The 17,684-nt window shown below is 37.3% G+C and overlaps 1 protein-coding gene across 1 annotated transcript; it reads right to left on the reverse strand.

Moving 5' to 3' along the window:
- Nucleotides 1-3,294: 3,294 nt before the first annotated feature.
- LOC131425942 (uncharacterized) lies at nucleotides 3,295-12,509 on the reverse strand. Its single transcript, XM_058588271.1, has 2 exons — nucleotides 10,492-12,509; nucleotides 3,295-3,439 (listed from the first exon to the last, which is right to left on the reverse strand). The coding sequence occupies exons 1-2, from the start codon at nucleotides 12,507-12,509 to the stop codon at nucleotides 3,295-3,297; spliced, it is 2,163 nt and encodes a 720-aa protein (XP_058444254.1).
- Between the last annotated feature and the right edge of the window lie 5,175 nt (nucleotides 12,510-17,684).

Genomic DNA, 17,684 nt, shown 5'->3' on the forward strand with positions numbered 1-17,684 from the left:
CCTGGTGCCGAAAAGTTCAGAATCTTGCAAAAGATAATTTTATGTCGCGAGTGTATCGAGGTGTGGTGCACTCCGAATTCCTTCCGACCGGCCAAACTGTCAGCTATTTGAGTGTTATGTGTTATTTGCGGGAAGCTATTCGTAAAATAATGTAGCATTATGGGTCGACAAGTCTTGGTTTTTATACCATTATAATGCACCGTCGCGTACTGCATTGATTTTTGGTGATTTTTTCGAAAAAAATTCAACCGATATCGTTCCGCAACCACCGTATTCACCTGATTTAGCTCCCTGTGACTTCTGGTTATTCCGTTTTGAATCAATTGAAGACATCAAACGTGAATCAACTTACTTTGAGGGGGACGAAATAAATGTGAAAGAATAAATTAAGAATTTTGAAGTTATGAACAATGTCTTACTATGTAGAATTCTGAGCCACGTTTTGTTGCGATGTTTACTTGCGTCAATCTCGGTGCCATACTTAATTTCTTGAGAAAATTACAAACAAAGTTTAAACCGCCCTATCTCGTCACCAGTGTTAATTCTACATCGTGGTTGAGTCCTACGTCAACTATTCGAAAAACCCCATAAAGCTGTTCCTTGTAGTTTGTATACACTTTTTAATATCGCTTTAGCTCGGAGTCTGATAGTTGTATAAAAATGGTGTGAAAGAAGTAGTACTAGGAAATCGATTGAGCACTTTTAAAATATATACATTTAAAAAATCTTTTCTTTTTCATTAGAATAATTTTTGGCACTAATTTGAGCTCATTTTGGATACCAGTTCTTTCAGATTGATTCGGGCTGTTATACAAAGCATGCTTCAACGCTTACGTCGGAAACATTTTTCAAACTAAGTGTATTAAGAATAAAACATTTGAACGTAATCATAGGTCACTCTCTGAAATAATCATGCGGATAGAAAAACAAAATTATTTGTTGATTACGTCACTTGTACGATTATATCTTTGAAACTTAAAATGGCGGCCGTATCACCTTCGAACTCGATCCAATACCAAATTGTAGTCTCGGTTCATCGGTTCATTCATTTCCGAGAAAATGAAGTGGCGATGTGATTGGTCGTTTACGTCCCTTATACCATTATATCACCAGAACCGAAAGAGACATCTATATGCACTACAAATCTGGTGAATGAACCAATAGTAGTTTCCCAATGATCCTAGCCTTGTTGAAATCGGTAAAGTCATCTACGAGAAAATTGAGCGGTTAAAAACAACGCGTTTTTTCGGTTACGTCATTTATACCATTATATCTCCAGAACCATGAGTAACAGCCATTTTATCTTCCAATTTGATCCACAATTCATTAGTAGCTTTAAAATGAGCCTGAATTTGTTGGATTCAGCTGAACCATATCAGAGAAACATCACCAATACCATTATACTTTATGATAAAAAAGTCCGGAATTTTCATTTTAAAATTCCCGCGCTTGTCCAATCGGTAAACTTTTATTCTCTCAACGTTGGCAACACTTTTATACACATTCTGTCAAATTTTGACGCATATCGTACGATTAGTTCTTATTTGGCGTCTATACAAAGAGGTTGAAAAATTTTCGTGCGGCGATTTTTATAATGGATGAAAATTTTGAACAACGGCTCGCCTTAGAAGCGCCATTCGGTCGATTGTTGTGCGGTTTCGACGTCATATTCATAGATCCACACCTCATCACCAGTTATGATGCATTCGATGAATGTGGGGTCACTATCTGCGTTGGAAATCATCTCTTTGGCCACATCAACACGACGCTGTTTTTGAATGAAATTCAGCTTTTTTGGGACCAGCCGAGAAGCGACGCGTTTCAAACCCAAAACATCGGTTGAAATGTGTTCGGCTGATCCATAAGAGATGCCCAACAAAACAGCAATTTCTCTAATCGGTACAGAACGATTTTGCAACACGATTTTCTTCGCCGATTCAATGTTTTCTTCAGTAACAGATGTTTTTGGGCGGCCAGGGATCTCATCATGATCCAAGCTTGTACGACCACCTTTGAAGCGTTTATACCACTCGTATGCCTGTGTTTTTCCTAGACACGATTCACCAAAGGCCTTTTCTAACATATTCAACGTTTCGGAACACTTAAATTCATTTGCAACACAAAATTTGATGCACGCACGTTGTTCTAAATTTTCATCCATTATAAAAATCGCCACACGAAAATTTTTCAACTTCTTTGTATAGACGCCAAACAAAAACTAATGGTACGATATGCGTCAAAATTTGACAGAATGTGTATAAAAGTGTTGCCAACGTTGAGAGAATAAAAGTTTACCGATTGGACAAGCGCGGGAATTTTAAAATGAAAATTCCGATACTTTTTTGATCATAAGGTATATCCATATCCGGTTCGGAAACGACAAACATTTGATTTTCGAACTTGATCACTTTCTTCTTCAAGTTCTCGCTTGTTGAAAACTCATTGCCACTAATGTGCACCAAGGAACTTGAAGAGATGGCCTAGTCAGGGTAATACGGATGGTAATTCTGAACGTCCCATCCAAATAAAGTCCAGGAGCAGGCAGACACCCCTATTCCTCTACTTTTAATTTACACTAACCTTGGATTGATCTTGTTCTGAATGGGAGGAGTCTGGCTACTTGACAGTGCTGCCAGCATGTCGAAAAAGTGTTCCCTACAGCTCTAAGAGTACCAGTACTCTGACTTTCTGGACGTCCCTAGATTTCCACACCGGCTGGAAAAATCACGAAATTCGTTAAAAAAACCGTTCGCACGAAATTACGAATTTCCCTACGATCATCAGAGATCATCAGATTAAGACATCAAGTCATGCTTGACACAACGCCACGCTTCGTCTTCCGGATGAGTCCAATTCTTACCACCCGGAATGAAAATCTATTCATTTTTTAAATTCATTTGCGATTAAATTGTGTTTGGGAAATATAGCGGTTCGATGCCTCATAAATAAAACGGGCCAACAACGGGCCTCTGTTTGCCAGATTCGTTGAATTGATTCATTGTGGAAAAAATCTGGAACATCCATCGAAATGATCCAACTCGCTAAGAAGTGTAATTATCTGATGAGCCAAATTGCAGAATTGTTGAAACGCAGCCAAATTCCGAAGGACATCGCGACTGCACGCCAACGAAAACGCAACTTTAAAGTAAGTTTAAATATTGGATTACTCGACAATTACTGCCACAGGCCACTTGTGTCAACATACAGAGCGGGTTACATTCCAACTCTCAATCATCTAAACGGCACCAATCCACCCATTTATTTATTTACCACTTCTTCGCCTGAATAGTCATTTTATCCAACAGCGAATGTTCCTCCTACTCCGAAGGCTAGAACCGAAAAATGGGACACCACTGGCACGAACGTGACATGACTTTTGCCCACTTTACGGTCCGCTTTACCGGCTGGCATCAATCCCAACAAAATCCTTTCTATGGTTCTACACAATGGGAGATGATTTGGAACACAATAGGACAGGGCTACCGGCCAAACTACAAGAGACCAGGAAAGGATACCGCGCGAGACACACATTTATCACATACAGACACAAACACCCACTCTTTGGAGCAGTAGCGAGTTGTAGAAAGAGGTCGTTCAATTTTCCGGAGGCCACCCACTTTTCTTTCGGTATTTTCTCATAAACGCCGTCGAGATTTACACCTGACACGGTGATCCTTTGATAGTGCCGGTACCATGTCTTGTTCGACTTTTTCGTTTGGGGGAATGGGTTTTTTTCTCCGAAAGGAATATACCGTCCCGTGAACGAGTTTTCAAGTATTTTCTAGCCTTAGGTGATTGAATTCTAACTTTGCTTTCGAGTTTGTGCCGTATTCGAGTTCTCGGCAAATGCAACAGTCAATTGAGGATGTTTCGTGTAACGAGGTACTTCCGGAATTCCCCGACGGATGGTACAGTTGCATCGGTGTTGTTTCTCTTACTAGGTTTGTTTTTCTGCTGCACCAGCGGAACCGCTTCTGCTTTCGAGATCTTGGCCTAGAAGTACATCTCAAAAGCAATTTGCGCGTGACGGAAGAATTGTTATTTATTTTCCCCAAGTGAATAATCATCTTACGTTGGAGCTCGAAAGCGCTCCTGTGGATGTTTGAAAATTTCAAATAACATTTTGCCGTTTTAGTATTAATTAGAAAACAATTTTCTGGTTTACATTTATTTTTATTCAGATTTCTTTTATCCAAATTCCTAGTAGATTAATTATGTTCCATATCATTTTCGTTAAATTTTAGAAGTTTTTAAGAGATTTGAGAAGTTTATTATCTAATAATCGTTGAGTTACTACCCAGCAGTTGCGGCAAACCATACATTCGTCCTTGCCTTTTTCGTTTCTATTGTTGTGAAGAAAAGTATCGCAACTAGGTTAAAACCGGGTATAAAGAAAAGAAAATAAAAAAAAAAGAAAAGTATCGTGGAGGACATTTTCTGTTTTCTATTCGTTCTTAGCTCGTGATCGTGATACAGTGGGGTCTCGTACAACGCGGATTCGGTTTTACCGGTATTCGTTGTTGCCGGATTCGTTATTGCCGGATAACCGCGATAAACGGGACCCAGAGCATACGGGATTTCGACTGATTGGGGCTGTGAACGGTTATCTCGCTTCGGTCGACAGATAGAGCCACATAATCTTCGGGAAACTTGTTGTAAATATTTAGACCAACAATTTAATGTAGTTTGACAGACAATTAGTTGAGAAGTGCTCCGCTAGGGGCGCTTTGAAAAATGCATGATATAAATCATTCACTTAATACAGACAAAACGATTTGAGCTTCAAGTAGCTCGCAAATTATAGTATTTTGAAGAATGCGGGAATTCGGGAGTTTGTCAAACAGCAAAAGTATTAACTCGGACTTACTCCATCAGACGTAGCTAGTGTGCTTGAATACAAATATCAATTATCAGAATTATGTTAAACTAAAATATATAGAGCGGTTTTGTTTGTTGGAAAGTTGTTAGGAATGTTATAGTTTACATTATGAAAACTATGTTAGTTGAAAACTTTCCCACAGAATGGCGCTAGTGTGATCACAATCTTACAATATAAATTTATTATAAGATATCTCTAAAACCTGATGATATAAATTGGCGATGTTTTCGGAAAGAAAGTAGAGGAGGTAAAAACAGATTAAATAGCGTGAACAGTTGTAAAAATTTTTCTCACTTGGTGACGCTGATGTGCAATTCTGGGTTGGAAATTCCTATAATCTTGATTTATTTTGATTTATCAAGATCGTTTTTTCGAGGGTTTACAAACTGGTTGGAAGATTGATTAAAGCTTGTGTGTGATAATTTAAGAGCAGTGTATCTTCATCAACATTGCTTGGTTTATCAAAAAGTATTCGATAATGTGAACAGTAGTTTAGTATTCGAAAAGAAAAGGTTTGCGCTATTGTGATGACTAAGAAATCTATTTTTTGGGAAAATTATATTTGTTTGTTTCGTGATTTATACTAGTTGACGGTAGAGATTTCTTCTACAATGCTTGTGTAGGAATTAATAGCTGTCTGGTCGCGGACAAACTTGATAAGAAATATGATTACTTTTATGGGATTTCTCAAGTTTCGAAATATGCGGTTTCTATATAGTTTTCTGAATTTTTCGGTTTGCTAAAATAGCTGTTATTTCAGATATATGTTTATGACAGATTTTTTTTCCCTCTGTCATAAAATGATTTTGTGTCATGCGATTCTCTAACAAATCTACTAAGCATACATATTACGCGACGCTATCGTAATTGTGTTAGTGTGTTTCTGCAGAATTACTTTCTCGCATACATACTACTATATACTAGTTGAGTCGCGTTGAAAGCTAGAATATAAAAACAACTACAGTGCAACAGAGAGAACGATCAAAGATTCTTTCTTTCGTTTCATTTGGTTGTGTTAGAGACGTGAATATATCGATAGTCCCACGACAAAAGGGCCTAACTGCAAATGAGAGCCTCTCTGTGTTTACTTTCTCTTTTGATTATTACGGAGCCATTACTGCAAATTATCCAAAGTTTCCAATATCGTTTGCAATGAGTAAGGCGTCAAATATAAAATCAGTGTGGTAAATCGTGAACGAAAAAGTAAACAAAGAGAAACTGTCATTTGCAGTTAGGCCCTTTTGTCGTGGGACTGTCGATATAATTGATTTCTATAAATACGTTGTAGCTAACTTTCTGATCATCCAGTAGAGATTAAACAGATAGGGCATTTTGGGCACGTGAAAAAAAACCTGGAACGGGAAAATCAAATGTTCATTGGTTTTCCTTTACAAATCGTCTGCTACAAAGTTTTTGAATCATTTTACGAACTTCACAAAATTCGAGGGTGTGAAATTTATTGAGATTCGTTGAAAAATAGCTTAGCTATGACAGCTCGAAGTTACCGTTCCAACTTTTTTTCAGGCTTGGTATTTGTAGTTTTAATCTCCCAGTACACTACCGGAGCAATAAAAAAGGCTGGATGACTCGAGAAATTTTCCAAGATTGGGTGCAAAATTGTTTCATTCCCGAGTTAGAACAATTTAGCTTAAATTGCAACATCGGAATTGCTTTCATTGCATTCAATCAGTCTTAGTTCAAATTTAGTCATCAACGTTGAAAAATTGCTGGAAAAAACTAATTCCATCTTTTTTTTTAGCCTGGTACACAAATCGATGATATTGAGAATGAAAGAATAGTGTCTGAAATTAAGGATTTCGGTGAAAAGATGGGTGCTGAACATCTTTCTCGTGAGGAAATTGATGACATCATCGCTGATGAATTGATTGCAGCAGAAGAAATTGTCGCTGATGTTACGCAGAATATATGATATAGACGTTATTATTATTCCACAACCAAGTGCTGAAGAAATCAACTCCAAAGTTTTGCTAATCAACGAATTGGAGAACTTTTGTTCTTTGGATAACAACATCGAACGACGAGAACAAATGCAACACATCCTTAGACAATCTAATACACAACTAAAGAACTTATTGATTGAATGGAAGAACGATCAGAGTGAACAAAACTAACCACAAATATAACTTACTGTACGATTAAAAATTTGAATAATATCTTCATTCTCGACTACTTTTGATACTATTTGTTATTTAAATAAATTCAACCTTCTACAACAATTCCTAAAATTAACATTAGCCAAGGATTTCAATTTAATTAATCCTTTCAAAGATCTGGGTAATACCAAATTCCCGCAGAAACAGTTCGATTTTTTTCTTTAATTGGTGCAGTCTCAATAGAATGGTTTTGTATGCATCAAAATAATTTGTAAATTCTTTATATCGCAAATGCTCAACAGTCGTATTCGACCATATCGTTTCCCGTAATGTTTTCAAACGGAATTCGACCGTAGAGGATTTGAAAGTCCTGTTGTAAACAAAACTTAATTTTGAGGATAACGAAGATCTTTAAAAACATGTATTGCCTAAAGGTACTATATTGTGAACTATTTTGCGATTCTTGAAAATGATACTGTCTTTTTGGCTTTTTATTGTTAACTCGACATCCACCGCGTCGAAGCCATTAAGAATAATCCCTACAAACTATTCGATTTTTGCTTTTTATCAGTTCACCGAAATATGTCTCTGGTCGTTTACGTAGCAACTTTTGTTACAATCTCGAATTGGTTATCCGCACTTGTTACAAAAACTGAATTTAGAGATTTACTGCCTGATGAAGAGTGTGACTGTAAAATTTTCGCTCCATTGGGCTTTTCCCTGTTCAATAAAAAAGGTTTAATTCAAATAAAAAGTAAAATGAAACCATATGAGCAATATATGTCACATTTTATGTACTTACCATTATATATAATTGTATAAATAATCAAATAATTAAGTATGAAATTCGAGTTTTCACTCTATCAAGTTCCTCGGATTTCAGATGTCGATAGCTTCTTCATCTTGATACTTTAGTAACTTACTAACGCCTTCTAGAAAAACAATTTAAAATTTGTCTCTCCTTCATCAACTTATTCAAAACTGATCGATAAGATCACTCTCATAAAAAAAGTATGGTATTCAGTTACAGAAGATCACATTGTAGATACAATAAGAACTGTTTCATCAATTGTTCAATAGGTATTGGAACCTTAACACACCTTCTCGAAGAAACCATCTTAATGAGTCAACATGATTTTGAATTGCAGGAATTTCGAACGCTGAATTGCACACTAGAGTCAGCCATGCGAGAAATTTCAATTACTGTTTACACCATTTGATCTGTTTTGACCTCCGGAACATTATTTCCGAAAACACCGACACCACCGAAAGTAAAATATTCGCGATATTTCATGTTCAAACTGTTTTTCTATTGTCAACATATGAATTATTTCATGCTCTTTTCAAAGCGCCCCTGGTGGTGCAGTTCTCAACAAATTGTCGGTCAAACTACACTAAATTGTTGGTCTAAGTATCTACAACAAGTTTGCCGAAGATTGCATAGTTCTATCTGTCGGCCGAAGTGAGATAATCGTTCACAGCCCCAATCAGTCGAAATCCTATATGCTCTGGGTCCCGTTTATCGCGGATTCGCTTTTCACGCCCCCGGTGTACCGCGTTATACGAGACCCCTCTGTATTTATATTGTGTGTGTGTGTGTGTGTGTGTGTGTGTGTGTGTGTGTGTGTGTGTGTGTGTGTGTGTGTGTGTGTGTGTGTGTGTGTGTGTGTGTGTGTGTGTGTGTGTGTGTGTGTGTGTGTGTGTGTGTGTGTGTGTGTGTGTGTGTGTGTGTGTGTGTGTGCGTGTGTGTGTGTGTGTGTGTGTGTGTGTGTGTGTGTGTGTGTGTGTTTGTGTGTGTGTGTGTGTGTGTGAGTGTGTGTGTGTGTGTGTGTGTGTGTGTGTGTTTAACCTACCCCAACTATCCTGAACCTGCCAGGAAAATTTGTTTCCATTTTGATTTTCCAAACAAGCAAGAAAGATAGACAAGACAGGCAAGGTCATCAAGACATACAAGACGGAATAAGACGGGACAAGACGGGTCCAAGACGAGGACGAAACGAGGCCGAAACGGGAACGAGACGGGGACAAGACGGGAACAACACAGACGGAGCAGTCATTTTTCTCTGTAATGACATCTAGATCCAGATTCCTGCTTCGATTTCACTGAGTGAAGAGTGTTTAAAATTTGATACCGTCACTAAAAGCGGTCACTAAAAGCAGCCAATCAACTCGATTCTGGCTTTTCTGGTTCCCGGTTTTCAATTCCGGTAGCACAGTAAATAGTGGTCAGTTTCTAGAAAAAAATTCATTTAATTTTCTTTGCAGTTGCTTAGCGGTTCAAGTTGAACTGCTAGGCGGAGATGGCGGTTTAATTTGAATTGTTTTAAGCACTGATCTTTGTGAGACGGCCAATCAAATCGATACCGGCTAACTTAGGTTGAAATAAACGGTCTGTCTAATGGTCCCATACGAAACTCCAGAATTTTGTTTGAATTCGACTTCCGACTCCGGAATTACACAATGATAAGTGTACAAAATTTCAAGCCGCGAGTAAAAGTACGATGCCGAAATAGTAAAAAAGGTTTCTGAAATGGACCAATGGAACTTGAAGGTTATGACAGTGGATGGTCATACAAACCGATTTCGATTATACCGGTTCCCGGATTTCAGCTCCGGACCTGCAATGATTGAACTCACTTCGTTTTCTCCGAGCTATTTCGTTTATAGGTTATACTAGTTGATGCATGAACAAATTTTTGTGTCAAAAATCAACCCAAATTCATGCCATACATTAAATCATCACTCTATAAGTCGTGTGACTGACACACAGATGGCGCTATCAGACTCAAATCCAAATGACGCTTATGAAGAACACACTTATGATATGGACGGTCATCGATTTTTTTCGGTGAAAGTAATAACTAATCGGTGCATTTAACCGGACGTTTCGACCTACTAAGGTGTTCGGTCATCCTCAGCGGCTATCTAAAAACATATATTTGTCAAGTAAGCTAACTCTAAACATTGAATTTTAACACTTAACTTACATGCTAATGACGTCTACACTACAACACTTCACATTTTCAACTGTCTTGTCTTTTGCGCTCTCTCTGTCTCTTATCTGTTTTGGCTGTATAGAGGTTTTTAATTTTGTTAACTAGTCCGTTGTATGCTGATCTAAACTTTATCGAATCTCGTTGAAGGTTAAACGTGTTCGACTCTCCTCTAATTTTTATATAGAACATCTCAGCTGTTAAACGTGTGTCAGTTCTTTGTACTTCATCTAAAATTTTAACGTTCTCAAAATCAAAAACATGACCCTCATTTATACAGTGTTGAACTAAACCAGTATTGCCAATGCTTTTTGATTTAACATCCCTTTTATGCTGCTCTATACGTTTTTTTAAAAATTGGCTGGTTTGGCCAATATATGACTTTCCTTTGCATATCCCGCACGGTATTTCATAAACAACGTTCGTTCTACGGTCTTTTGTTATTCTATCTTTTAGCTTACTATATACTGTGTCTTTAATTTTGTTAACTGTTCTAAACGCTAACCTTATGTTGTATTGAGATAGATAACGTGCTAACTTTTCTCCTAGACCTGGTATATATGGTGCGGATATGAATTTGGTGGCTATACTGTTATTGTTGTTCTGTGTTAACGAGTTGTATAGGAAATGTGTTCGTTGTTGTATAATATTATTGATGAAGAAATTAGGATAGTTATTATTAATAAGAATTCGTTTTACAATATTCAGAGCATTAGGTCTGTAACTAGCCTCGCTTAATTTCAAAGCCCTATCTACAAGAGCTATCACTGTGTTTTTCTTGTGATTAAATGGACTCAATGAGTTGTAGTCTAAATATCTGCCTTCTAGGTCCTTTGGAGTCCACTCTGTCGTAATACGATCATTCTCTCTTCTTAACAACGTATCTAGGAATCTGATTCGTCCATTATTCTCCAGCTCTACAGTAAATTGCAGTCGTGGATGAAAACTGTTGAACACCTCCAACATCCGATCAACATATTCTCGTTGCACACCTACCAAACAATCGTCCACATATCTTCTAAAGAAGACTGGCACAATCCCTTCCTGGCGTAGCTGTGCCAAAGCGCTCATTTCAATTCTCTCCAAAACTATATTTGCTACTACTGGAGACAATGGCGAACCCATTGGTAATCCAAACTTCTGTTTGAAAAACCGACCCTGGTGCTTGAAAAAAGTGGATGATAACACCAGCTGTAGCATATCGATGAAATTATTTTCAGGAATTTTGGTGTGTGCCATTATCTCTGTCCATCGTAACCTCACGCTTTCAACGGCATAATCCACTGGCACGTTTGTGAACAGTGAAACCACATCCAAAGAAATCATCATACAATCGTCTTGAATAGTGTGCTGTCTGATATCGCCGACAAAATCAAAACTATTTGCGATATGATGTTCTGTTTTACCTACAATGCAGTTCAGGATCGATGTAACAAACTTTGCGGCATTGTACGTGACTGTACCAATCGCGGAATTGATAAGCCGCAATGGAATTCCATCCTTGTGCGTTTTTGGTAACCCGTATATCCGTGGCGGGTTGCAATTGTAAACCTTCAATCTTTGTTTCGTAGTTTTTTCTATCCATTCTGCATCACACCATTGGTCAAACATCGTGTTAATTTGTTTTAACGTGGATACCGTCGGATCGTTCCTGATCTCTTCGTACGTTTCTTTGTCATTCACCAATGCTAACATTTTTGTCTCATATTCAGCTCTATTCATAACTACCGTTGATTTGCCTTTGTCTGCTTTCGTAACAATCAGATCATCTCTGTCAGCTAAATATTTACAGCTTCTAACAACATCCTTACGTATCCACTCGTTATCATTGTGAAACGGTTGCTTCACGTAGTTAATATGATTAATCATAGCGTTTGAAACAGCATTTCTTATATCATCAGCATTAGGATCCCAATGAATACAACTTTCAATTTCAGAAAGCAACCGTACATAAGGTGCATTTTTTAAATCTGGCACATTAAATCCAGCGCCTAGTTGTAATGTGCGCATTACATAATCAGGCAATTCCTCGCTTGAATAGTTTGACACCCACGAGCTTTGTTTTGATATTTTATGTACCTTTTCAGTTTTTAAATTTTCCAATTTCCTCGTCTGTCTTGACTTATATTGTGCGAAAACGGATTCTTCTTTCCTTTTGACCGCAGCCTTCAGATAATCAAAATCTTCAGCAGAAACACAATGTTCGATGAAATTGAGTTGCGTTGCTGCTTTGGTTTTAAGTTTGCTGAGACTTCGGAGGCTGTCCGATATGAGCAAACTCAGCAAGCTTTGTTTGAACTTTTTTATTGTTCTTTCTGCTTTCAGTATCGATTGCTCATTTTCGATATCCAGGTTAAGACAGAAATCGAAACCGCACGGCATAACTTTTGTTCTACGACAATTTAGTAGAAACAACTTTTTGTTTTTTAGCCGAGTCAACTTTAATTGTAACTTCATGTAGCTTCTTAGAGCATACTCCAACTGTTTACCGTACCGCTGGGCGAAGGATTTCACGAAGAACATTATTGATTTGCTCTCTGTGAACGGGTTTTTTTTATCGATTTTTCTTTGTTGTTTTATGGTCATCACCGCAAACAAACTGATATGGATGGTCATCGATTTTTTTCGGTGAAAGTAATAACTAATCGGTGCATTTAACCGGACGTTTCGACCTACTAAGGTGTTCGGTCATCCTCAGCGGCTATCTAAAAACATATATTTGTCAAGTAAGCTAACTCTAAACATTGAATTTTAACACTTAACTTACATGCTAATGACGTCTACACTACAACACTTCACATTTTCAACTGTCTTGTCTTTTGCGCTCTCTCTGTCTCTTATCTGTTTTGGCTGTAGATGACCGAACACCTTAGTAGGTCGAAACGTCCGGTTAAATGCACCGATTAGTTATTACTTTCACCGAAAAAAATCGATGACCGTCCATATCAGTTTGTTTGCGGTGATGACCATAAAACAACAAAGAAAAATCGATAAAAAAAACCCGTTCACAGAGAGCAAATCAATAATGTTCTTCGTGAAATCCTTCGCCCAGCGGTACGGTAAACAGTTGGAGTATGCTCTAAGAAGCTACATGAAGTTACAATTAAAGTTGACTCGGCTAAAAAACAAAAAGTTGTTTCTACTAAATTGTCGTAGAACAAAAGTTATGCCGTGCGGTTTCGATTTCTGTCTTAACCTGGATATCGAAAATGAGCAATCGATACTGAAAGCAGAAAGAACAATAAAAAAGTTCAAACAAAGCTTGCTGAGTTTGCTCATATCGGACAGCCTCCGAAGTCTCAGCAAACTTAAAACCAAAGCAGCAACGCAACTCAATTTCATCGAACATTGTGTTTCTGCTGAAGATTTTGATTATCTGAAGGCTGCGGTCAAAAGGAAAGAAGAATCCGTTTTCGCACAATATAAGTCAAGACAGACGAGGAAATTGGAAAATTTAAAAACTGAAAAGGTACATAAAATATCAAAACAAAGCTCGTGGGTGTCAAACTATTCAAGCGAGGAATTGCCTGATTATGTAATGCGCACATTACAACTAGGCGCTGGATTTAATGTGCCAGATTTAAAAAATGCACCTTATGTACGGTTGCTTTCTGAAATTGAAAGTTGTATTCATTGGGATCCTAATGCTGATGATATAAGAAATGCTGTTTCAAACGCTATGATTAATCATATTAACTACGTGAAGCAACCGTTTCACAATGATAACGAGTGGATACGTAAGGATGTTGTTAGAAGCTGTAAATATTTAGCTGACAGAGATGATCTGATTGTTACGAAAGCAGACAAAGGCAAATCAACGGTAGTTATGAATAGAGCTGAATATGAGACAAAAATGTTAGCATTGGTGAATGACAAAGAAACGTACGAAGAGATCAGGAACGATCCGACGGTATCCACGTTAAAACAAATTAACACGATGTTTGACCAATGGTGTGATGCAGAATGGATAGAAAAAACTACGAAACAAAGATTGAAGGTTTACAATTGCAACCCGCCACGGATATACGGGTTACCAAAAACGCACAAGGATGGAATTCCATTGCGGCTTATCAATTCCGCGATTGGTACAGCCACGTACAATGCCGCAAAGTTTGTTACATCGATCCTGAACTGCATTGTAGGTAAAACAGAACATCATATCGCAAATAGTTTTGATTTTGTCGGCGATATCAGACAGCACACTATTCAAGACGATTGTATGATGATTTCTTTGGATGTGGTTTCACTGTTCACAAACGTGCCAGTGGATTATGCCGTTGAAAGCGTGAGGTTACGATGGACAGAGATAATGGCACACACCAAAATTCCTGAAAATAATTTCATCGATATGCTACAGTTGGTGTTATCATCCACTTTTTTCAAGCACCAGGGTCGGTTTTTCAAACAGAAGTTTGGATTACCAATGGGTTCGCCATTGTCTCCAGTAGTAGCAAATATAGTTTTGGAGAGAATTGAAATGAGCGCTTTGGCACAGCTACGCCAGGAAGGGATTGTGCCAGTCTTCTTTAGAAGATATGTGGACGATTGTTTGGTAGGTGTGCAACGAGAATATGTTGATCGGATGTTGGAGGTGTTCAACAGTTTTCATCCACGACTGCAATTTACTGTAGAGCTGGAGAATAATGGACGAATCAGATTCCTAGATACGTTGTTAAGAAGAGAGAATGATCGTATTACGACAGAGTGGACTCCAAAGGACCTAGAAGGCAGATATTTAGACTACAACTCATTGAGTCCATTTAATCACAAGAAAAACACAGTGATAGCTCTTGTAGATAGGGCTTTGAAATTAAGCGAGGCTAGTTACAGACCTAATGCTCTGAATATTGTAAAACGAATTCTTATTAATAATAACTATCCTAATTTCTTCATCAATAATATTATACAACAACGAACACATTTCCTATACAACTCGTTAACACAGAACAACAATAACAGTATAGCCACCAAATTCATATCCGCACCATATATACCAGGTCTAGGAGAAAAGTTAGCACGTTATCTATCTCAATACAACATAAGGTTAGCGTTTAGAACAGTTAACAAAATTAAAGACACAGTATATAGTAAGCTAAAAGATAGAATAACAAAAGACCGTAGAACGAACGTTGTTTATGAAATACCGTGCGGGATATGCAAAGGAAAGTCATATATTGGCCAAACCAGCCAATTTTTAAAAAAACGTATAGAGCAGCATAAAAGGGATGTTAAATCAAAAAGCATTGGCAATACTGGTTTAGTTCAACACTGTATAAATGAGGGTCATGTTTTTGATTTTGAGAACGTTAAAATTTTACACGGAACGACCGAAATCAGCATTTTCGCGAAAAAATTAGTTGATTTGCTGATTTTAGTTAGTTATTTTTTGAGACAACTAAAAAAATCTTACTTTTGCTGATTTAGATTTTTTATTCTCATTCTCTTAATAATAATAATAAAATATTTGTTGAAATGACTATTTTTTTTAGTTGAATTCACAAATTAAACGTACTGTCATTTCTTAGCTAAGGCACACTTCATATCCAGTCAACTAATTTTTTAGTTGAATTAAAGAAATATAATGTTGTTTTCAACCAATATGAATGGTTGAATTGGCTTCTGCAATCTGCAGCTATATGGCGCCCTGTCACCGAAACGGTAACACCTTAATGACTACTAGCCACTAGATGGCACACTACTGCCGAAAAAAATTCAGACGCGGTTGTCTTTTCTATATTGGCAGGTATAAATACGATGTTGTGTTGGAGAAAAAGACATAAACGAAACGTAAACATCTTTTTAATTTTTTTTCTTCTAAATCACTGTTTTCTTCATTCTCACTATAAACTTTGAGCACTCGGAAAACAAAAACCGAATACAAATAGTACACCTGACGGCGCAGCTCGGAAGGTTTGAAGATACAAAAAAACTTCTTCACAATTAGAGTGAAACATTCGAAATTCACTTCACTGTTCCGCGTAAAAACATTATTACGCACAATCGCTTCAAGTGCGCACAAATTCTGAATAAATACACTTTCCACTAACAGTTTACGTCATTTTTACATATCGGTTTAGAAAATTATATAGGGATATATCGTAACACATGCGAAAAACATCTAAACAATTTGCGAGCAGTTTCAACAAGACTGTCCCTTTTAGCTTTTTAATGGATTGTTTTGCTTTGACACTGCTGTCCTTCAGTAATGACGGTGATAGATAAATAGAATCAAAGTTTCTAATTTTAATAACGAAATTAGTTGTCATTAAGAAGTTCGTGTTGGATTGAATATTGCTGGTTTGTGTCCAGAATATTCGCCAACTAAACACATTCTCTAAAAATAAGAGTTTTTTTCAGCACAGTAAACTCTAAATTTCAACTAATTTTATAGTTATTTTGGAAATTTTGTTGTTAAAATCAACTAATTCAAAAACAGTAATACGAATTAGGCGCAGAGCTAATTTCGGTCGTTCCGTGTAGATGAAGTACAAAGAACTGACACACGTTTAACAGCTGAGATGTTCTATATAAAAATTAGAGGAGAGTCGAACACGTTTAACCTTCAACGAGATTCGATAAAGTTTAGATCAGCATACAACGGACTAGTTAACAAAATTAAAAACCTCTATACAGCCAAAACAGATAAGAGACAGAGAGAGCGCAAAAGACAAGACAGTTGAAAATGTGAAGTGTTGTAGTGTAGACGTCATTAGCATGTAAGTTAAGTGTTAAAATTCAATGTTTAGAGTTAGCTTACTTGACAAATATATGTTTTTAGATAGCCGCTGAGGATGACCGAACACCTTAGTAGGTCGAAACGTCCGGTTAAATGCACCGATTAGTTATTACTTTCACCGAAAAAAATCGATGACCGTCCATATCAGTTTGTTTGCGGTGATGACCATAAAACAACGAAGAACACACTTTCAAAAGACTATGTGTGAAATGTCGTGATATTTCGATTAGTCAGAAAAAACTTACAACCATTCAAGAGAAGCTACTTTTGTCATGTTCAAAACGATGGTTCCAAAACAATTCCGTGTGTTAGTTCATTACTGCCTCTGGATGAACAAAAAAACTGGACAAGCTCAGCAATGGCTTCAAAAGTGTTATCGGGACTCTGTTCAATTGAAAGGAACCGTTTGTTATTGGCTTGCTGAATTTAAACGTGGTCGTACAAACGTATGTTGCTATTTTTGTGGCCGTTGAGACCGCCCATTTGTGAAAAAACCACAAACCACCTAAAAAGAAAGCTCCTAAACATAATATGTTCAGTTTGAAATAATATGTTTGGAGGTCGTTCGCAAAACCAGTCAAACAAGAGCGATTGCATCATACAGCTGCAATCACTGTGAAAACCGACTTTAGAACCGAGGCCTGGAGGGTCGAATGTCATATACCATTCGACTCAGCTCGACGAACTGAGCAAAAGTCTGTATGTGTATGAATGTATGTATGTATGTGTGTATGTGACAAATAATGTCACTCGATTTGCTCAGGGATGGCTGAACTGATTTTCACAAACTCATATTCAATTGAAAGGTCTTATTGTTCTATAGATCGCTATTGGATTTTATCCCGATACGACTTCTGGTTTCGGAATTACAAGGTGATATGTACCAAAAAAAATGAAAAAAATTGTCACTCACTTTTCTCAGAGATGGCGTGACCGATTTTCACAAACTTAGATTCAAATGA

Source organism: Malaya genurostris, chromosome 1 (genome assembly GCF_030247185.1).
Source record: "Malaya genurostris strain Urasoe2022 chromosome 1, Malgen_1.1, whole genome shotgun sequence".
Classification (NCBI taxonomy): domain Eukaryota; kingdom Metazoa; phylum Arthropoda; class Insecta; order Diptera; family Culicidae; genus Malaya; species Malaya genurostris.

Excerpts from the sequence above, each read along its gene's own strand:
- LOC131425942 (XM_058588271.1), bottom strand. The coding sequence starts at position 12,509 with ATGTTCTTCGTGAAATCCTTCGCCCAGCGGTACGGTAAACAGTTGGAG. Across the intron at positions 3,440-10,491 it reads CTATCTCAATACAACATAAG|AACCATAGAAAGGATTTTGT; the intron begins GTTAGCGTTTAG and ends CCCATTGTGTAG.